At 39.1% G+C, this 24,393-nt stretch overlaps 1 protein-coding gene across 2 annotated transcripts; it reads right to left on the bottom strand.

Moving 5' to 3' along the window:
- Positions 1–3,210: 3,210 nt before the first annotated feature.
- Positions 3,211–5,244, bottom strand: PEX4 (peroxin4). 2 transcript variants are annotated; one of them, XM_079004393.1, is made up of 7 exons: positions 5,033–5,244; positions 4,690–4,813; positions 4,442–4,478; positions 4,093–4,212; positions 3,762–3,890; positions 3,550–3,679; positions 3,211–3,468 (listed from the first exon to the last, which is right to left on the bottom strand). In XM_079004393.1, the coding sequence occupies exons 3-7, from the start codon at positions 4,445–4,447 to the stop codon at positions 3,380–3,382; spliced, it is 474 nt and encodes a 157-aa protein (XP_078860519.1). In that variant the 5' UTR covers positions 4,448–4,478; positions 4,690–4,813; positions 5,033–5,244; the 3' UTR covers positions 3,211–3,379. The 2 variants fall into 2 exon arrangements, with proteins under 2 accessions (XP_078860519.1, XP_078860518.1); XM_079004392.1 differs by lacking the exon at positions 4,690–4,813 and having other exon boundaries at positions 5,033–5,243.
- Between the last annotated feature and the right edge of the window lie 19,149 nt (positions 5,245–24,393).

Here is a 24,393-nt window from a genome sequence, read left to right as displayed (position 1 = left end):
TATCGAACCCTTTAGGTTTATAGCCCGGGTGGGCAAGGTGGCGTACCGACTAGATCTTCCAGAGGAGCTCAAGCAAATCCACAATACTTTTCATGTCTCACAATTGCGGAAGTGCTTAGTTGATGATTCCGCGGTGATTCCTTTAGGGGGACATTCATGTGGATGACCACCTAAACTACATCGAGAGGCCAGTAGTAGTTCTCGACAGGAAGACGAAGGATCTGAGGAACAAAAGGGTCGAGCTGGTGAAGGTGCAATGGCAACATCGTAACGGCTCAGAATGGGCGTGGGAGGCAAATGACGAGATTAGGGAGAATTACCCGGAGCTTTTTACAGCAGCAGCAGAAGACTTTAAGGACGAAGTCTAATTCAAGTGGAGGAGATTTGTAATGCTCGAGTTGCCAGGTATCTTCTTTTGTTGCTTTCAAAAAAAATGAATGAATAATATTAATATATGGAAAGGGTCGTACATTGGGCGTATATAGTGTACGCACGGCGTACATGGTTGCGGCGCGAATCGGGGGAAGCCCCTACATACGCTGGGCGTACCCATGCGTACGTTGGCATAGTCTGGTCAGAAGCAAACCCTAAATTTTAGGGTTTGCACCCTATATAAAGGCCTTATGTCCCTCCTAACCCTCATTCTCTCAGCCTCCATCACCCTTGGAGTTTAGAATTGAACCTTAGACCTGTTGCATGTATTTTGAGCTTATTTCGTGGATTTTTGGTGTTATTTGGTGGTGTTAAAGAAGAAGGAGTTTGGAGAAGAAGCAAGGACGTGAAGAGGGCTTGTAGATCTAGAAGTTTGGCATCATTTCAGACCTATTTTAGGTATAAAGCTTAAACCTTGACCATTGCATGCTTAGATCCAGTTTTTGGGTATTTTATATTACATTTTGATCCCATATTTGAGGTTCTTTGAGTAAATGAGTTTTCAGTCCATATGAGGCTCTTGGAGGTGTTTGGAGCCATAAAAATCGGACCTTGATGGTTTAGCCTCAACCATTCAAGTGCTAGATAGAAACTAAGTGAGCTTATGGACTTAATTTGTGTCTTAATCCCCATCCATGCATACAAAAGCATAAAGTTTATAACTTTATGGTTTAGGACGTTTTTAGGGTCGTGGATCTATGTTTTGGACGTTAAGACTTAATGGAATAAGTCACAAGAAAGTTCTTAGGATGGCTAGCCAGTACGTTGGGCGTACTCCTTGGTACATTGTGCAACTGGGTCAACCTCCCGTATCTGGTCAAGGCCAGCGTACGCCAGGTGTACATGCTGAGCATGTCGCGCGTATGCATACAGTGGATCAAAAGTGGTTTTTGGGCTATAGGATATTGGGCCTGGAATTGTTGGTCCTCAAGCCCACCTATAGACTAAGGCCTCTTGGCCTAGGCCTAGGATTTTTTTATGGTATTGGGCCTTATTGGGCCTTAAAGCTTAGTTGGTTTGACTTGGACTTTTTGTTTTGAAAATTGGGCCTTAGGAGGAAGAGGCCCAATAGGGCAAAGATTAGGAAACCTTTGCCTTATGATATGAATTAGCGTTTGGACCTTGGGGCCAGGTTTAGATCCAACGACTAATTAGGAAGTTTGTTGTGCTATAGAGAGAGGAGTCTCGATTCATCACGAAGTATGATTTGACATTTACCGTTGAGGTGAATCTCCCTTCGTGAATGTTACGGGTCGAAGGCACCAAGGTCAGCCCTTTATTTATTGCAGAGTATGATGGTTGTCTGTGTGTTAATTATCATTGTTCACGTATTGCTTAATGGTCATGTGATATATGTATGTTATTATGTGGTGGTGGTAGGGGTGAAATAGACCCCGTAACCGGTTGAAATAGACCGGAGGGTAGGTCGGTCACCCAGATATGCCTGGCAAGGTAGGTCGAGCACCCAGGCACCCAGATATGCCTGGCAGGGTAGGTCGAGCACCCAAATATGCTCGACAGGGTAGGTCGGGCACCCATATATGGTGTTGTATGTGGTATGGTGGGGGAAACTCACTAAGCTTTGTGCTTATCTTTTCCGTTTGTGTTTCAAGTACTTCCAGCTCGAAGGGGAAGGGGTCGGCTTGATCACGTCACATCGCACTATGATTTTCCACAGTAGAGATTTTGGGATTTATGCTCTGATAATGTTTTTCTACGAATTGCCTTGATTATACACTATAAATATTTTGTGTTCTCATGGTTTTGGAATCAATGATGTTTTGTGTTTGGTAAACTTAAAAATGAAATTTTTAGACATATTTTCATTTTTAGACGTATTTTCAGGATGTTACAGATGACAAAGGTTGAGGTTGTGGAGGTTTTTGATCTTGTGAAGATTGAAATTATTACAATTGTTGGAATTGTGGAATTAATTTGGTGTTTGGTAAGGGTTGGTTGGTGGAAGTAATCTTATTTGAATGGTTGTTAGAATATGTTAGGATTGTAGCATGTTAATGAACTATCTGGTTGGTGATTCGTAATATGGGTATTGAGGAGTTGTGCAAAAGACGTATGAGCCAATGGGGTGAATCGAAAGTGGATGTGTTTGGGGTATGTGAAGTGTTTAGGATGTTGATCTATATTTTGAGGTTCGGCGAATAAGAAATAGTTAGTAGTTTATAAAAACGAATTTTTAGTTGTAATGTGAAAAGGTGTATAATATAGGTCAGTAAAATTGGTTATTTAAAAAATGTTTAAAAAGGTCAATCAGTCCTATGTCCGTCAATCTCTCTCCGTTGTGGTCCATAGCCAAGGCCACACCATATCATGCTTCCTGGTCACTAGGGCAGTTTTCATGTATTTCACCTCATCTAAGGATGAGTATACCCAACAGCCTTACATGTGAAACGGGTTAAAAAAATATTCCAATACCTTTTTTTAATAGGCCATTTTAATGTTTAGAGATTTAAAATACCAAAAAAAAAAATTAACGCCCAAATAAAATCAAAACAAATAGTTTGTTGGTCTACAATAATATAAGATCACTATTTTGCAAATGATTATGTTATAAGTTTTGTGAAAGCGATCAAATGCCTACACCACTCGACATTTGGTCATTTTTGTGACTAGTCCTAGTCCAATTTTTCACCACATGCAGTTTTTGTTGCAAAAATTCAACGTCTTGAATAAAATTTTGTGATTCTCGATTAGTTTTACATTTCTTCTTTTCTTTTTGATTCGTTATTGCTTGGTTTTTCATACCTCATGTAGAGAAAATTTGACCTACAAGAAATACTACAATTATTGTATTACGTTCATTCATACAAAGCTCAAGTAATATGAGAGTCCACACACACACAAACATACATATATGGTGAAAATGAAATAGAAGGATTATTTATTTGTTTGTTGACATATGCATGATGAATAATGACGATAATATTCTTCAACCTTTCTTGGGCATGGCTGCAAGCCTAGTATACATCTTAGCCATCGACTGGAATCCTCTAACATCACCCGATCGAAGAAGATTCCCTGAAATAAAAAAATCAAATATGATAGATATTGTTAGGGGTATAAAGGTAAATCCAATAAAATCAAAGAAAGAAAGTAAACCTGAATCACAATTGAGTGGGCTATCGGGTTCTGGATGGGCCATTAAAGCAATTATTGCCCTGCATACAGATTGGAGTGTCCATGCTGGACTCCAAGCATTCTTCAGAATATCCAGGCAAATCTCTCCTGTCTAATACAATACAATCATAATAAGTAAATCATTGCATTTTAAAAAAAAATAATAAAAAACATATGAAAGAGAAAATCCATACCTTAAAATGAACATTTGGGTGAAATATTTTAGTTAAAAACCTCACTTGGGGAGGCTGCAAAGGATATTGCTCAGGAACAGAAAACGCAAGCTGAAAAACTCCACCCTCATAAGGAGTTTCTGATGGTCCCTGCATAAAAAATAAAAAATAATAAAAATTATTTATTAGCGTATAAATTTTCTTCTTTTTATCATTAAAACCAAATGAAGCATTACATTTACATTCTTTTAACCATAACAGCAACATACATGTCATTCTAATGTAAGTATGTTGCTATTATGGCTAATAAATATATAGGTGTGTGTGTGCTTTTCATGAATGTTAAACATACCTTGATAAGTGCAGTCCATTTAAATATATTGGAATCATCGCAAACAAGTTGGATATCTGGATCAGCTACTTTCTCCCTTTGCACCTCCTTGTATTCCTTAAAAAGTCTTGCTCTTGATGCCTGAATATATAAAAAGGTTACATTACTTGTTACTTTTCAAAAAATAAAACTGGCTTTGAAATTTAAATAGAGCAAAACTAAATTAAATATCTCTATAACTATGTTATCAAAGTATACTATGAATTTTAGCACAAAAATAACTGATAAGAGCAGTAGAGCACCAAAACAGGAATTGAAATTATTCAGAAATAGAAATATAACTTATCCGCTTAACTACAAAAAAGCTAACCTGCATTTTCTTGTATTGTATTATTTATTCCAAACCTCTGCAAATTTACAAGGAGACACCATTAATTGCTAAAACAAAAAAGCCATCTAGAAATTCAATGAACACAAGCAAAGCATTCAATAAGATATACATTAAGTCGAAAAACTTATAAGGTCATGAAAATTTGGGAATTTTTTGGGGCAATTTAGAACCCTAGAAGAAAACCCCAAAACGGATTGCTAGAATCCAAATACCTTTTTCTTGTGTACCTGAGAGAAACGAAAGCGGGGAAAATAGGTTATTGATACGATGTGCAATGTGATCTACGTTGAAAGCCCCCCTTTTTTTTAACGAATTTGAGGTAAGACCTTTGAGATTTCACCTTTACAACATCTATACGTTCCCACCATTCAATACAGGCAAAATCATTTCACAGAAAATAGGTTTCCACCATTAAAACACGATATTAAACAACAAAATCGTTCAACAAACCTAATCCAGCAAAAATCGAAAGAAGCACACCATTTGGCAAAAAATAAGAAAACAGAGAAGAGAGATCGTGATCGTGTTCGTGTTCGAGATCAAGATTATGAGAACAGAGACGATGAGTACCTGAGATTGTCCGAGGATATGAGACGGCGAGAAGGTGATGTAACGACCTAGGACGACGGCGCCGATACGATGGGACGGTGATCTAAGATGGAGGAGATGACACGATGAAGAATATGAGACGATCAATCCATCAAGTGAAAAACAGAAGAGAGGGTTAAAGAAGAGTTATGGCAGTAAAAAGGAGTCCGAATACATAAACCTTCGAGAACATCATAGGCCAAAATGAAAAACAAACATTTTTATTTTGTGTTTTTTATATATATAAAAGTTCGTAATGGACCCACTATAAAAAATTTCTTCATGCGAGTATGTAAAAAAGATAAAATAATTTAGAAAAGCATGAAAACATATATAAAACAATAAAGATGTAAAACAAATTGTAAGCTTTATAAAAAACAAAGTAAAGTAAAGATTTGGCTAAAATAGTTAAAATAAAATAAAAATAAATAAAAACATAACCGGTGTTAGAAGGATCTTCATAGTCATAGCAATTATGTAAATGGCAAGGTTGTTTTAGGTTACATGTAAAATATGTTTTAAGTATAATCTTTCTATCTCTTCTAATAAAATAGTCGATTTTTTTTTTGCTTTTCATTTTCTAATAATTTTTTTTCTACTATCTCTTTTAATAAAATAGCCCAAATTTTTTTGCTTCTCATTTTCTAATAATTTTTTTCTACTCTCAAAAAATACACATGTAATTTTTTTTTTATTAGTTTATTAGATTTAAATAAAATTATGTTTACTAGTATCATGGCAACAAATATATAAGTTTCTTTAAATCAATATTATTAGTTCAATACACATAAATTATATCTTAAAAACTAGCAAGAAATTAACAAATCTTCTATATGTTTATTTGTTCCTTCTTTGGTCAGGACTATATATTCTCCAATTTCTACTATGGCTTTTGGAAACCAAATCAAAGATTCATTTGGATACCGCTTATTGATCAATTTTTCCTCTTTTATCAGTGGGGAAGAAGATATTGGTGATTTAATATCATCAATATTGTTTAAGTGTAATAGGATTAAATGTGTTGACCAAAAATGATCAGTTGAATATTGGACAAGTTAGGATGGTGTAGGAGTACACACTTGTTCAAGTTTTTCAAGATTCAAAGTACACTGTTATTTAGGGGCGAAGCCCCTCAACAAACTGTAACATCCAAAAATATGACCCAAAAATTTTTGTTTAAATAATACTAAAAATCATATGTTGGCTAATATATCATAAAACCATACGTCCAATATCTCAAAACATAATATAAAATGTTGTGAATAAACTGTATCAAAACTACATCATATCCAAACTAAGAATCTGAACAAACTCTTAGGACAAAATCTGAAGTTGTGGTGTGTGTGATGCCATCATCCCGAGCTCTTCTCTTTACTTGTGGAAGTACCTGAAACCAAAAGTGAAACTGTAAGCACAAAGCTTAGTGAGCTCCTCCAAACTACCACATACCATACAAACATATAAACAACTATTGGGCCCCGCCCACTGCATCGGACCGAAGTCCGGAAACTGCATCGGACCGAAGTCCGAAACTAACCAGGGCCCTGCCCTCTGCATCGGGCTGAAGTCCAGAACTAACTGCATCGGACCGAAGCCCGGAACTAACTGCATCGGACAGAAGTCTGGAACTACTGAACACAGCATAGCATACATATATCAACTAGCATAACAGCATAGACTGCATACTGAGTCGGGCCGTACCCGAAACACATAACACGCAAAACCTGTCTGAGCCACGAAGGCATCAAACATACTAACTACTGCATCAGACCGAAGTCCGGAAACTATTGTTAACTAAACGGGCCGACATTGTGGCCTTAGACCCGTTCCTACTGGAAGGAAACTCACCTCTTACGCTGGCTGGTAAATGAACTGCTTTGAAAACTATCTGCTGCTACTCTGGTATCTCCCCGAATCAAATGACTCTGAAATGGATGCAAGATCTTATTTCCCTTCTTCTCCTTTGGATCTAGCCTTCCTCTTCTCTTCCAATCTTCACTCAGAATTAAGGACGTTACAACCCTCCCCCACTTGTCTCAGACTTCGTCCTCGAAGTCTGTTGCTGCTACTGCATCTGCTAACAACTCTGGGTAGTGCTCCCTCATTTCCTCCTCTGCCTCCCACGTCCACTCAGACCTTTTCCGATGCTACCACGGCACCTTCACCAACTGAACCACCTTGTTCCTCAAGGTGTTCATCTTCCGATCCATGATCTCTATGGGTCTCTCAATATAATTCAGGCTGCTATCAACTTGAATGTCCTCCAAGGGTACTACTGCTGTCTCATCCACCAAGCACTTCCTCAACTGAGAAACATGGAAAGTGTTGTGGATTTGGATGAGCTCTACCGGAAGATCCAACCGATAAGCAACCCGACCCACCCGGGCCAAAACCCTAAAAGGACCGATGAACCTAGGGCCTAGCTTGCCTCTCTTCCGAAACTTGATAACACCCTCCCAGGGTGATACCTTCAGGAGGACCATATCGTCCACCTGGAACTCTAAGTCTGAACGCCTCCTATCGGCGTAACTCTTCTGTCGACTCTGCGTAGTCTGCAGTCTGCTACGAACCTGTTGGATCAACTTTGTCGTCTTGAGCACCACTTCGGTGCTCTCAATGACTCGCTGACCGACCTCACCCCAACAAGTCGGGGTCCTGCACTTCCTCCCATAGAGCATCTCAAAAGGAGGTCGATCAATACTCGCATAGTAACTGTTGTTATACGAAAATTTCGCTAACGGAAGATACGTATCCCAACTGCCACCGAAGTCTAGAACACATGTCCGCAGCATGTCCTCGAGAGTCTGAATCATTCTCTCGCTCTGCCCGTCTGTCTGAGGATGGAAAGCGGTGCTAAAATGGAGACGAGTACCCATCTCGTCGTGAAACCACTTTCCAGAATCTGGAAGTAAAACGGACATCTCAGTCTGACACCACTGAAACAGGCACTCCATGTCGTGCCACCACCTCTCTCACATAAATATCGGCTAGCTTCTCGGCCGATATACTCTCCTGGATCGGTATAAAATGAGCACTCTTCGTCAACCGATCCACTATAACCCATATAGAATCCACTCCATGCGTAGTCCTGTGAAGCTTAGTGATGAAATCCATGGTGATATCCTCCCATTTCCACACTGGAATGTCTAGCGGCTGCATCTTGCTGTGGGGCCTCTGGTGCTCTGCCTTGACCTTCCTGTAGGTCAGGCATCTTTCTACGTACTAGGAGACATCCCGCTTCATGCAGGGCCACCAATAGTCGGGTCGAAGATCTCTATACATCTCCGTTGCCCCTAGATGGATGGAAAATCATGACTTATGGGCCTCATCCATCAACACCTGCCGTACTCCGCCCCAGTAGGGTACCCATACCCTCCCATGAAGGGTCACAAATCCTCGGCTATCGTAGTCAAAAGAAGCTACTCGGCCCACGGTCCTCTCACACTTCTGCCTCTCCTCCTTGAGGCCCTCGGCCTGCGCCTCTTTGATTTGCTCCAATAATGGAGTAATTATCGTTATCCTCAAACAAATGCCTCTGATCGGGGCCGCTACTGCCTTGCGGCTCAGGGCGTCGGCCACTACGTTAGCCTTCCCTGGGTGATAAAGGATCTCACAGTCATAATCCTTTAATACATCTAACCATCGCCTCTGCCTCATGTTCATATTCGGCTGATCCATGAGGTACCTCAAGCTCTTGTGATCCGTGTAAATGGTACACCGGACCCCATAGAGGTAATGTCTCCAAATCTTGAGGGCAAACACCACTGCCCCCAGCTCTAAATCATGCGTAGGATAGTTAGCCTCGTGAGGCTTCAACTGTCTCGAGGCGTAAGCTATCACACAGCCTCGCTGCATCAACACTGCTCCCATACCTATGATCAAGGCATCACAGTAGACTACGAAATCCTCTACTCCCTCTGGCAGGGTAAGGATCGGTGCCTCGCACAATCTCTGCATGAGGGTCTCAAATGCTACCTGCTACTCAGGCCCCCAACGAAACGCCACCGACTTCTTGGTCAGTCGGGCGAGCGGTACTGCTATCTTGGAGAAATCCTGGATGAATCTCCTGTAATACCCTACCAAACCTAGGAAGCTTCGAATCTCGGATGGAGACTTCGGGACTTCCCACTGCATCACGGCCTCTATCTTGGACAGATCTACCAAAATACCCTTCTGGTTGACGAGGTGACCAAGGAACTGTACCTCGCGCAACCAGAACTCGCACTTGGAGAACTTCGCGAAAAGTCTCTCCCTCCTCAAAACCTCTAGCACCTCTCTCAGGTGCTCCTCATGCTGCTCCTGAGTCTTGGAATACACCAAGATATCATCTATGAATACTATTACAGACCGATCCAGCATCGGCCTGCACACACGATTCATGAGGTCCATGAACGCGGCTGGAGCGTTGGTGAGCCCAAACGGCATCACCACAAACTCATAATGACCATACCTAGTCCTGAAATCAGTCTTCTGCACATCCTCGCCTCTGACCCGCATCTGATGATATCTGGAGCGTAAATCGATCTTGGAGAACCAAGACGCTCCCTGAAGCTGATCTAACAAATCATCTATCCTTGGAAGTGGGTAACGGTTCTTCACCGTTACCTTATTCAGCTCCCGGTAATCTATACACATATGGTGCGACCCGTCCTTTTTCTTCACAAACAAAATCGGTACACCCCAGGACGAACTGCTCGGACTGATAAAACCCTTGTCTAGCAGCTCTTGCAGCTGCGTAGACAACTTCTGCATCTCTGGGGCAGCCAACCGATACGGTGCCTTGGCTATCGGAGCCGCACGAGGGATTAGATCGATCCCGAACTCGACCTGCCTCTCAGGAGGTATTCCCGGCAAATCCTATGGAAATACATCCAGGTAGTCTCGTACCACCGGAACATCATCAACTGTCCTCTTGCCCTTTTCCCGGGCATCTAAAACATAGGCAACATAACCGACGCAACCCTGCTGAAAATAGCGCCTCACTCTCGCTGCTGAACACAGCCGCTGAACACAGAATTGGTCCACGTTGTGGCCTCTCGCCTTGAATCACTAACTCTCCCCCACTGGGAGTGCGAACCCTCACTAATTGTAGCTCATAATCTATCACCGCCCCATTGGGGCTCAGCCAATCCATGCCTACTATAACCTTATTCCCTCGCAGGGGAATAGGGACCAAGTCCACCGGAAACTGCTCATCGAATAACTGTAGAGAACATCCTCTGTGTACCCTTGCAACCCTAACGGTCCTATCAGCTGCTATCTTAACCTCAAGTGGACAATCTAGCTCCACTGGAGCTCTGCTAAACCTCTTGCTAAGCGCAAGAGAGACGAATGATCGGGTAGCCCCCGAATCAAACAATATTATAGCTGAAATGTCGTTCACTGAGAACGACCCTATACAAAACATATATGTGACATCCCCTAATTTCTCGGCCAGAAAAGACCGATTTAATTTATGTTTTTTAAAAATCAAATCAGAGAAATCTTTATAAAAGATGTTGCGGAGTTGGTCCCCAAAACAAAATATGATAAAAGTTTGTCAAAACCTTTCTTTAAGAAATATATCATTTCTTTTTATATCAAAACCTCGGGATGTCATGTTCCAATACAGATCAAAAGCATAAACAAGACATTATAAGCCTTACGACAATTATTTGTAACTACTGTCCTATAATCCAAAATTCACTCATCATCATCATCCGACTATGCTCGGGGTCCTCTACCTGTAATATCGACAGTATTATTTACAGGTGTTCTCTCCTGCAATACATGTCAATGGGTTTTAGAGTACAGCAAATGAACATATAGTTCATTACACCTACAGGTTGCGAGCCTCCTAGTGTTCCATAGACTGTCTAGAATAGTCTATGGTTGTCATCTATACTCTGCTGAATGACGGGGGCCAACAATTTGGTAAGTGATTCTCTCAAATTTTCACCACTCACCCTCAACTCATGATCAATATTATTGATCATCTCCTTTATCCAACTCACCTTTCATCATACCCACTATTTCATCTACCCATGTTCTACCCAACATATTTTGTAGATAAAAAGCATATACAGTTTAAAACTTGTATAAAACATCAATTCAACAGTCACCTCAATCAAACAATTAATATATTTACACATAACATGTATTTCAAGGTAAATACTTCATATCTATGTGTAAATTGAAAGTAACTACACACTCACGTATTTTGGTGAAAATCGGGTAGCAATTCGTTTGCTAAAACGATCGTTTCTAATAAAACCGGGAGTTTTATTGAGAAACCGGGCTCTGCAAAAGTCGGGCTTCGAAACCGAAAAGATAAATTTTTCGGGCTTCTCGGGCACTTCGTGGTGTATTCCGGGCTTTACAATCGATACCGGGGCTTTGCGGGATGTTAAAATGAAAGAAATATGGAGAAAGGGGCTAAAAGTGGCAATTTCTTAAAAATATCCGAGAAGGCTCGCAGCCTTCTATTTATAGGGGGAAGCTTCTGATCGGACGGCCGAGAAGCTTCTGATCCAACGACTGAGAAGGCTCGCAGGCGAAGGCTCGCATGGCTCGCACCTGCGAGGGCTCGCTGGCGGCTTCTAAGTGGACCGCGGCTTACTGGCACACCTGCGAGGCTCGAAGCTAGGCTATGCGAGGCTCGGACACACGCGGCAGCTGGGCGAAGCTTCGGCTGGGTAGCTGGCTGCTTCGGATTGGGCCTCCTCCTCGGTCGAATCAGAAGAGGGCATGTGGCTTCGCATGACTCAGCAGCCTCGGTGACTCAGCAGCCTGATGACTCAGCAGCCAGGTGACTCAGCAGGACACGTGTCACATTCTAAGCGAGGGTGACATGGCAATTGTGACTATGCGAAATTTCTCGGTTTTCGTGCCAAAACTTCTAAAATTCATAACTTTCGCATACGAACTCCGTTTTTGACGTTCTTTATATGCACGCGTAGCTAAAATTACGATCTACAACTTTCGTTTAGACTTCGTCGGCTAATTTTGACTTTAAATTTTATATTATTATTTTTAACAGACCGGGACAGGAAATCCGTTAAAAATTCATAACTTCTTCATCCGGCGTCCATTTTCGTCAGACGTTTTACCGTTGTGCTCCTAATGATGAGACCTTCAATTATCGTTTAGGTTGTGTCGGCTAAAAATCGCTCGATCTAAAATTCGAGTTTTTAGATGTCTACTGCTACGCTGAAACTTCGAAAAATCATAACTTCCTCATACGAAGTCAGATTTGGGCGTTCTTTTTATCGAACTTCTCGGTTTGACGAATACTACAACTTTCATTTAGATTAATAAGGCTAAAAAGTAGTTTATCAAAAACTCACTTTTTACGACATTCAGCACCGTGCCGGTTTTGTCGCGAAACTTCGACATGTCATAACTTCTTCGTTATAACTCGGATTTTGGTATTCTTTATATCCCCGAAATCCTTGTTTCGACCACTACAACTTTATGTAAAGATATCGGGCTTATCTCACACTTTAATTTTGACGCGTATTTTTATTCTTAATTAATTAAGCCCTAATAATTAAGCATAAAACACATAATTCACATAATATTCACATAATTCCTTTTCATTTCTTCAAAATGAGTTACAAAGGTTAACCTAGACTATCAACTCAATATAAATGCATAGGCTAGAAACACGAGTGTTACAATATAACCATAAGAAACAATCAATAATAAATGAAGAGGTAAAGGAGAAATACATACCGTCACCACGTCAGGAGTCGCTCGCGCCTCCTCTGCTGTCAGCTGGAAAGCCCTACTCTTCGTCACTGGCATCTCAGCTCGGCCCTGACGACCATCTGTAATCCTCAAAGTAGCAGGGGCAGGTGCTGACACCTTCCCTACAGCTGCTAAACTCGAACACTGGGACTTTTTATGTCCCCTCTGATTGCACTGAAAGCAAATCAGATCTGACGCCGCAATGGCGGTGGTAGTGGCTGTACTATCTCTGCTCATATGCCCAGTTCGGCCGCACTTGTAGCAGCCGGAACTCCCTACCTTGCACACCCCGTCGTGCAATCTCCCACACTTGCCACATCGACCGTGGCTCTGCTGACTCCTGGATCTGTGATCTGAAACCTTGGGCTTTTTGCCCGAACCCCCTATACCCGAAGCCGCCTCCGACTTCCTCTTCCTCTCCATCTCAAGGTCAATCTCTCGCTCTCGAGCCCTAGCAATCATGTCATCCAGCGTTTTACAGCTGGACTGGCTCACAAACTGGCGGATATCACTCCGCAACATCTCATGATAATAGGCCTTCTTCATTTCCTCATCAGCTGCGTACTGAGGAACAAGAAGTGCCCTCTCTCTGAACTTGGCGGTAATTTCCGCCACTGTCTCTGTAGTCTGGATCAAATCGTGAAACTCCCGTGCTAACTGTTGCACCTCAATAACCGGTGCGAACTCAGAACTGAACCTGGTAGAAAAGTTTGCCCAGGTCATGGCATCCAAAGCTGCGTCATCCCCGATGGCATGACCAACCTCCTGTTGGGTTTTGAGCATTCTAACACTCCTAAGTGTACATGCAACCCTAAATACCTTGGATCTATGTTTTCTCTATTATACATACAAATAAGAACTTCCAAGGTATTATCCTAATCTAGCATACAAAACAATGAGAGTAACAAGATAGAATACATACCTCTTTGATGTAGAAAGTCGTCATGAAGCTTGAGTGCCTAGTGCCCCAAGTGTGACACCTCAAATGGATCACACAACACCAAATACACTTGGAATAACTTGAGAGAAATCCACAACTCATGAAATCGGCTAGCCCTTCTCTTGCTCACTCTAGTGGCCGATTTTGTCAAGAATAAGATCTTTATATAGTGTTACAATTAGGGTAAACCCTAATTTTCATGACTTTCCATTTCCTTGGATCCATGGGTTCAAATACACCATGGAGCATCCATGGACAATCCTATGGGTTTTAGCCCAACTTGATTATCCATGGAGCATTAGCCCACTATACAAGTATGGATGATTTACATAATCAACCCATATATTTAATTAGTCTTCTTTTGATCACTTAATTAATCCTAGATTAATTCCTGATCAATACTAATTAAATAATATTATTATTCTTATTATTAATATACTAGAACTTATAATATATTAATAACCATAAGTGTCTTATTTCTCTCATTATAGTCTATCCAAATGCATGATGCCATGCAACCCAAATGGACCATGTCGGGTCGGGTCAAGTCTTACCAATTATAGTTATGGACTTAGACATTGATCCAACAATCTCCCACTTGGATAAGTCTAAAACTATTATTGCGAATGACTTCAAGAACCGACCGACAATCGTAGCTCTCAAAAGCTTCTGTCGAACTCTGACCTTGTAGATGAACTCTGACCTTTGTCAATGACTTGTCCATTAGATAAGGGATCATATATTCCTCCATTCTAGATATCATATGGACTGAGACATAGATTATAATCATTCTCTCTGTCCATTTGTTGTTTCCCGATTTCCGATTTATGATGACTGACTAATTGAACAGATCAAATCAGTCCTGGCCCGGCCAAGCACTTCCATTTATCATCATCAAATCATCGAGGGGCCCACATATATCGCTTTTATCCCGAAGGTAAAAGGAATGGATAAACTTCGACTCATATGGCTTATTCTACTACTTGTTGAATCATACACAAAGACACGTTTTATAGCACAGAGTTACCAAATGTGTTTTCGTGCAATCAATGTACAACCAACTCATAGTAACAACTCATATCTCTAGGTTTGAAGAATATAAGATATTATCGTCTCATGATCACTCGTGATAAAATCCATGAAGTGATTCAATGAGCGCGGGTTGAATCCAATACTCAAAACTTATGAGCACTCATGAGTGTTGTAGCCAAAACAACATCTTAGATCTCTACAAGCCAACCCATGACAGTCTTGATTCATATCTACTTCCAACATATGACCGACTGTGGATGGTTTGAATAACTTAGTCATTCCGGAAGAATAACCCAGTTTATTCGGGAAGTCAAAACATGCAAAATGAAACACAAGAATAATTGAATCCAATATGGTATCAAAACCTATGAACATAAATAAAACACCTTTTATTTATCACCATATGATTACACATTATTCATTGTATACTGTTTCAGCTATCAACTTTATTCTTGAATTTAAAACAATAGTTGTCCCATGCTCCAAGCATGTACACTATGTTTTCTAAACACTAGTCATGCCATACACCAAGTATGCATACTATGTTTGTCTATGATCTTTACTTTGTGAACTAGATCCATTGAACATAACTTTAATGATTCTCTTTTCACACTCCCAAATCCTTACTGCAAATACAAGAATTCTAAATTCATGTCATTTACTGAAATCTGTTAGATTCTAAACTTATATGCATTGATCCTCTTGTAATGATTATGCACAAAGTCAGAAAGACTTGACAACAATCATTACAGAGCATTCCAAAGGAGATCAGCTCCTTGGAAACATCCTTCTTGCATTAAGTTTCCTAATCTTAAACAGATTGAAAATTCTAACTTTGAAACATTTCCAGATTCCATTTTGACTATCACTTCTGAACAAGAGTTGCCTCCTTATAGACTATGTCAATATGGTCCTTCCAGAATTATCACTATACTTCCAACTGTCCTTGAGCAACCAATCTTTGGTAAACCTTAGATTGTCCTCGATAATTGTTTAATCCTTTTAGTCATATCCAGTTGTAAACCTTTTCTCTTCTTAATGCCCCTGGCATTTGGAAAATTTTAGAAAGGATGAATATAGCACATGTAATCGATCCTATATCCGAAGCATATGGGAATCGATTCATGATATCTCACATAAAGACTAAACCAGTCTTTTGCTATAACATTTCCATTTCAATTTGCCAAGTTCTCATAATTCAGATTATGAAAAGGGATGCCGTAATCATAATCGAGTTTTAGAAGGCAAATAATGGGCTCATATACAAAATTTCCTTATTTTGAGCCATTCCAACATGAAATTCATATATATCCTTGACTAAATGATTAAAACCTCACGATCTAAGCTTATAGATTTGAGATGAAGTATAATTTCCTCTCCCTTAATTATAGCAAAACAACTTTTCCCAATTGAAACCTTTTGTTTTCTATAATTAACATTGCTAACTTGCAATACTTATCATAATTATCATGCTCCCACTAACCTGATGATTATTAGCATAACACTTATGCTCCCACTAGCTTTGACATGTACTCAGAAATCAGCTGACTTTCTTACCAAAGTTCAGATTTCTGATACTAGATTGTTTTGATAAAAATTTATCAAAATCATACACCTTCCCTTAGATAGCACACTTGTGTGTCTAAACAATTATGAAGAGGGATGCCGTAATCATAATGGTTAGACCTTTTTGCCACTTCTCACAAGTCCAGGTTAGTGTGCCGGTAAACCACACACGCTCCACTAACGACTTTGAGAATGCAAATATCACAATTTCTATCTAGCTAAAATCTACTTAGTGAAAGTGTTTCCTCACCATCATTTTCATGATACGGAGAGAAACCTTATGACACTTAGATTTAATGGTGTATGTGTTCTTATCCATGTAAATTGTCAAAACCATAGACACAAGACAAGGATAATGACAAATCCGCACTCATATGGATTGAACTCAATCTTAATTTCTTGCCACCTGGCAGCTCAAGGGCCTGCCATTGCTTCCAAGTTGTTGTGCAACTAATTGAGAACTCTAAAAACTCATATGCAAAGCCAACTTTAACTGGAATGGGCACAGAATATGTCAACACGATAGGTTATAAACCTCAAGTCGTGTGCTAGTGAAGAACTTCAGGTTTTATTCTTGATTAGTTCTTGAGACTTTCAAGACCTTTAAGACTCCCACTGTCCTCTTGACATATAACACTTTCTTGTTAGTTATTCAAGAGATAATGTGGATTCTAATCAAGACAAACACTTCACAAAATTGGCCTAAGTTGGTCTTTGTTTTATCCAAAACATCACAACTTACCAATTTCAAATGTACAAGAGTAGAAAAATTTTACTCTTACATTTGACAAGTGTTTTAAACCTTCTTTAAGACATGTCACTCAAGTTACAATCTTGGAGTATGACTCTAAGACTTGTATTGGAACGAAGTATGACTCATATTCTTGATTTAACCATTTCAACAATTCAAGTTCCTCTTCTTAGTCATAAGAATAAACTAAGATTTCCTTAGAGAACTAACTTTGATATGGTTTCTTAATCATTAAGATGATCACAAAAACTGATACTAAAGTACTCTCCCATCTTTTCAGATTTGAGAAACTTTTATCCTTATGCCTAAGTTGATTCTTCTTATTCGCTCTACCTTACATTGAAACTTTTCCAATGTCTCAGAATTATACTTTAGCCTGTAAGTATAACCATATTTACTAAGCTTTAGTAAATTATGACGAATAATCTTATCAATCTTTTGTGGTGGACTTAATGAGTGCACAAGACTATGTACTCGATCCCTTAGTCCATTACTTGACTCACACATCTGTGTGAACAAGTAGTTAGTCTTAATTTTCCAATACTTGAAAGTTCTCATTCATCATGCTATACAACTTGCATGATTCCAAGTTCCGGTCCAATTGAAACTTGGGTGATGAGAATCTTTCCTTATTTGGTAAATTTAGACATTACCACAAATGAAAGAATCAATTTCATATTTCCACTCTTGCTATTAATGGAATCATATAAGCAACAATTTTTCCTCAAATGCCATTGTAAGGATATTTTAAAATAAATAAAATCTAAAATTTTTCTTTTATTTTAAAAATTTGCGGAAAAACTTATCCTTACAATCCATATGAAAACTTGTTGTTATCTATTCCTAAGCAATATCTCATAACTCCTAAGAAATAGCTCAAGAATCCGATCTTCAAGCTACGCGATAGAAATCCATCTACGCGATCAGATTCAACATATTCTTTCTTTAAGTTTCTTTACTTTTCTTTGATTCTTAAAACATCACCATGTGACCCAGTCACATCATGTATCAAGAGTCTCATAATAGAAACTTAGCAGAGTTAGATAGTGGACTTTACCCGAAGTAGTGTCAAACTTATTGACATTAACATCCTTAGGTAAATTTGGCAGCTTCGCAACCAATGCCCCTTTCTTTGGCAATATAAACATATGGACCCTTTGATAATGGTACAAGGGACTATCACAGACTTAGCTTTTCTCTTTACCATTTGGTCAACCGAGTTGACTATGGCCGATCCCTTTCCATTGGGAAGAGAATGCTTTTCTGGATTTCCTGTGTCACTATTGTCAATGTCCATCAAGTTTTAAGGAAGTTGATCTTAACAAATAGATAAGATCATTAAGGGTCTTGTCATAGTCTGTTTCATAGGTGTCCCAAAGGAACTCACTATGTGACTTAGAAAGTGATTGAACCACCAACTTTCTCAAGACTTTGACACCCAACTCTCCCGGCTTGTCAATATGTGACTACATCTCCAAGATGTGATCACACCTAGACCTTGCCTCGCCAATAGGGCTTGAGTAACCTTGAACTTGTGGGTTAGGGAGAATAACTGAAGAAGGTGAAAGAAGTATGATTTCCAAGGGACATCATCTTCATTTAGGAAAGCTTGTTTCAAGAGATTTGGGAAGATCATAAATGTCTAAACCAGACATCTTTTGGGAGATATTCAAGATAGTTGATCTTAAGTCCTTAATATGACACCCAATATGAAATATTAAGGCTAGGACCCAACAAACTATTTTATAACTTAGAAAAGGGATGTCGTAATCCAAGCTGTAAAATATTTGAAGGTAGGTGAATGACGATTCACCAATTTCCACCAAGATAAACGAAATGTATTATTAGGTTTTAATTGGATTTGAAACTCCTAGATCTTTGAGATTCATTGAACTGTTCAATGGCATGTTTCAATCTCGAGTGTGCCTTTCAGGTTTTGTGACTGGGATGCCGAGGATCACAAAACAAGGTGTGAAGTAACCATGCAAATTACTTGGTACCCTTAAGTGTTTACCCCTCAATTGATGTGCCGGTTAACCACACACGCTCCATCGATACTATGATAAACATTAAGTTACCCTTTACCTACCTTGTTAAATACGAGTTAGTGTGCCGGTTAACCACACACGCTCCACTAACGGACTTAAACAAAGTGCAAAGTGTAATTTCATGGATTAGCACCTTATTCACATTTTCCTAAGTAACTAAGATTGGGTATTATTAAGAGTTTAGTTACTTAGTATTTATCATTAATACTTTTAATGAAGGGAGAATTCTAGTCCTGTCAAATCCGTTCGGCTAACGACCCTCCACCAATCAAGCAAGCGGTGGGTGAGAGTGGACACCCATTAAGTTGCCATTTTATAGGCAACAACCTTATACCCACCTTATAGTCCGGCTTCGTGAATGAGGCGTACTAGCGGTAAGACTGACTTTACTCTTATACATATATATTATTAACTTATAATATTATAAAGTATAAGGGTTGAATTTTAACTTTTAAAATTCTAAGGGCTAACTTGAAATTAAAGTATTCATAAGAGAAAACTTTACAAATTCCAAAACTTGAGGGCAAGTTTTGAAACTATTCAAAACTAATTAATTCCATAACTTATATGTTTAAAGTAGTTTTAATCCAAAAACTCTTCAAGTTCCATAACTTGAGGACAAGTTATGGAAGACTTTAAACTAATAAAAGAATTAATTTTCCTTTATTTTATAACTTATGGAATTAATTAAGGTTACACTTTTTTTTTAATTTATTATTTAATGAAGAGACTCTTGGTCCTCCATAACTTGAGGACAAATTATGGAGTCATAACACCATTTAATTAGAACTAGACTCTTCATTTTGTATCCTTTGCCAACTTTTATGAGTTTTATGAAACTTAAATGTGACTTTTCATATAACTTGAGGACAAGTTACAAAAACACATTTTAGAATCAACTCTTAGATTAATTTGGATTGAAAACAACTATTTAACTCAACTTTTCTATTAATCTAAGCAACTCATAAGAACAAGATAATTCAAATCAAACTTTTTCATGTAATTAGTCTAAACCTTAAACTAATACAAAACATGAATCTATTGACAATTATCTTTGAAATTGGATTAGCATGAACATTACCACATCGAAAACAAGTTTATAAGTTCAAAAACATCTTAGGGTAATTTTCCTAGTTTAATTCCAGCCAAAAAAGTCGAATTTATGCTGTCTGGGGGTCCAACTCGTCGAGTGCACGAACCAACTCGACGAGTTGGATGCATTTTGTCTTGGACTCAGCGAGTCCATTCATGGACTCGGTGAGTCTGCTGGGCAGACAGCATCAAAACTCGATTTTTCAGCTCCTTTTGCAAGTATAACAAGAAAACAAGCCTAGGCTCTGATACCACTGTTGGGTTTTGAGCATTCTAACACTCCTAAGTGTACATGCAACCCTAAATACCTTGGATCTATGTTTTCTCTATTATACATACAAATAAGAACTTCCAAGGTATTATCCTAATCTAGCATACAAAACAATGAGAGTAACAAGATAGAATACATACCTCTTTGATGTAGAAAGTCTTCATGAAGCTTGAGTGCCTAGTGCCCCAAGTGTGACACCTCAAATGGTTCACACAACACCAAATACACTTGGAATAACTTTAGAGAAATCCACAACTCATGAAATCGGCTAGCCCTTCTCTTGCTCACTTTAGTGGCCGATTTTGTCAAGAATAAGATCTTTATATAGTGTTCTAATTAGGGTAAACCCTAATTGTCATGACTTTCCATTTCATTGGATCCATGGGTTCAAATACACCATGGAGCATCCATGGACCATCCTATGGGTTTTATCCCAACTTGATTATCCATGGAGCATTAGCCCACTATACAAGTATGGATGATTTACACAATCAACCCATATATTTAATTAGTCTTCTTTTGATCACTTAATTAATCCTAGATTAATTCTTGATCAATACTAATTAAATAATCTTATTATTCTTATTATTAATATACTAGAACTTATAATATATTAATAACCATAAGTGTCTTATTTCTCTCATTATAGTCTATCCAAATGCATGATGTCATGCAACCCAAATGGACCATGCTGGGTTGGATCAAGTATTACCAATTATAGTTATGGACATAGACATTAATCCAACACCTCCTCCCACCAATCTCGTGCCCTATCCTTCAGAAGATAAGACGCCAATCTGACCTTGTCCCCCTCGGGACACTTGCTCGTGCGGAATGTGTTGGCCACATCCGCCAACCATCTAGTACTCGCTATGGGGTCCCACGCCCCGTGGTAATCTGGAGCTCCACATGCCCTGAACTCCCTGAACGTAAGCGTGCGCGACCCCATCATGGCCACCACCTCGGCACAGAAGGTGCCCAACCTCTCATCCATCAGCTCTAGGATACCCTCCTTGATCGAACCGAAAATCACAGGAGTCTGCTCAAGTATGATACGAGTAATCTCTGAAGAGAGAAACTCCCTGGTCTGCTCATCTAGTTGCTCGCCTCCCGAGCCCGATCCCTCTCCGGCACCTGAACTACCTGTTGCTCGCCTAGGTCGTAAAACCACCATTCTGAAAACACATCAAGACAAACGTCAGAAACACTGATATATCTCGAGGGATCACTACTACTACAGGCCTTCCGGTCTCATCTTGTCCTTCCTTGATTCAAGTACGGATCCTCTGCTTCCAATAGTATGGGCCCCTACTACCTTCCACATCTATCCGTACTTTCCTCAAGAACTGCTTCGACTCCACCAAACCACTACTACTGCTACTGATCTCTACTACTCTCATCCTAGGATTGCCCTAGGGAAGCCTCTGACTCAACCCTACCAGTCCTCAGCTGCTGAAGGCCTCCTTGTGATGCCAATTAGTCATTACCTGAATACCATCACATGTGGCGAGGCTCAGATAATCCTTCGAGTAGAGAACTCGTCCCCGCAATGGTTAGACTCAAACAAGAGCTGCGCAGCAGGGCCAAATCCAGCACTCTGAGATTATTCAACCCTATTCACATGTGATGTGGCATATTCACCTAATGACTAACTCCCGTCACTCAGAGTCCCACAAAGCACAAAGCAAGTAGCATTCGGACACGGAAACTACTCAAGCAATTCTGTCCTCGTAATGAGAAACTGTAATAGCATACAATGCTAAGCTTATGCTATCAGGCATAACCTAAACAGGCTATCCTATTGCTGACTACTCAATGCTAGCATGCAATTCTTACAAAGCTGAAACACATAAAGCAGGCACATAAGGCATCCTCCTAGATCCTTAGTCCTATACTAACATGTTGTTCTATTGAAACTGAAATTCAAACATAAACTGAAACATACTGTTGTATGGGTAATTTGGGAGTACTTACTTGTCACACCCCAAAACCAAGAACGGCGGAAACGTTCCGGGGTGGAGGACGTCATGTGAAGTATCATAACAGTGTGAAGTAGTAAACAAGCAACAACATCATCCATTGCATTAAAAGTAAAGTTTTAATACATGTGTGTTCTTTCATAATGTAAAACAATAAAATGAATAATCAAAATAAAACGACTCTTGTCTGTGCTCCGTCTTCTCAAAACTTGGCCATCGTACCTGTCTAACCGGTGACCTGAGAATACAAGTTATTTTGAAAGCGAGTATCAGCCTAAAGCTGGTGAATTCATAAGTATTTAAATGTCATTGTCTTGTTTTGGAAAGCTGTTATGAATGCCATGTAAATCTTTAAATGAAACAGTTGATATAAGTATGAAAAACCCTAGAAAATCCCATGTTTCCTACTAGTATGAAATGTAGTCTTCTACCAAGACCCAAATGTTTTGCTATGATAATGATAGTTTTTCCTTCTTTCTGACTATTACAAACAGTACTTAGTCTAACTCATCGTTTATGTGATTGTATCACAAAATAAAGTAAATAGGAAAAGAATATAATAGTCTTCTACCAAGACCCGAATGTTTTGCTATGATAATGATAGTTTTTCCTTCTTTTTGACTATTACAAACAATACTTAGTCTAAATCATCGTTTATGTGAATGTGTCACAAAATAAAGTAATAGGAAAAATATAATCATGTAAGTGTTATCCTTTTGTATTAGGATAACACGACATCGCGATTTGCGAAATGTATAACCTTTGAACATCCGTAGATTGTTCAATTGTCCTCGGTAGCTACAGCAGGGGGGAGGAAGGGTTAGTCCCGTAATCGATGTTCCTAATATAAGTATTAACCGTAGGCATCCGTAGATGTTCATCAACCTCTGTAGTGAACAGTAGGCCCAAGGAATGGTTAGTCCCGTAAAAGTATTCTAATAAGAATCAACCGTATGCATCCATAGATGTTCATCAACCACTGGTGCTAACAACTTGGCTTCGGAATGGTAAGTCCCGTCTAGATATCCCGTTGAACTGGGATAGGCAGGATAATTTACACAGAAGGTACTAATATATCATCCTAATGAATCGAGGTACAAGTATCCATGTAAATGTATACATGAAAATGTATCTACGTAAAAGTACTCATGTAATGTATTCATGTAAGGTACTCATGTAATGTATTCATGTAAGGTACTCATGTAATGTATTCATGTAAGGTACTCATGTAATGTATAGTGTAGACTCATGAATGAACTGACTCTAATGTAATTCCTTGTAATAGGAATAATGTTATGTATCTCCTAAATATCCCTATAATAGTTAACTGGAAGGTAATTGATTGTCCAAATAGGTTTATACACCCTTGCTACACAAAAGTGTGGGAAACTGAATGAAGGATGAAAACTATAACATCAATACATATAAAAGAACATAAGTGTATAGATATAGTTTTGTTCAAGAAGGTAAAAATGGTTTTGTAAGATATCTATGAGTTTTGAACAATAATTAACAATGACTCGATGTCATTTTAATAAACATTTCAAATGTAATACTTTTGATAACAAGGTATTTTTAAGACAGAAAACCATTTCATGCATCACATTTTGAAGTATGTGAAATCTACTGGATGAAAACACAGTTATAAAAACATATGAGTGATTTAATAACATACTGTTTTCTACTTGTATTCCCCCCCACCCCATTAAAGCATTTAAAATCATTTAAAACATTGATTAAGGGGTATGAACTCACCTATAGATGGTGGTTTGGATGTACTGAATGATGTAGGGTAGCTAGGTGACAAGTGAAGACTTGTTCACACTCAATGATCCTAGTTAACATATAATCACACATATATGTATCCAATTAGACTTTAAACCACTAATTGACAAATTTAAGACATCCTAAGGCATGTAAAACACCTTATTTAGGT

Source organism: Lactuca serriola, chromosome 6 (genome assembly GCF_051521515.1).
Source record: "Lactuca serriola cultivar US96UC23 chromosome 6, Lser_US96UC23_V15, whole genome shotgun sequence".
Classification (NCBI taxonomy): domain Eukaryota; kingdom Viridiplantae; phylum Streptophyta; class Magnoliopsida; order Asterales; family Asteraceae; genus Lactuca; species Lactuca serriola.
This window is presented reverse-complemented; position numbering and strand designations above follow the sequence as displayed.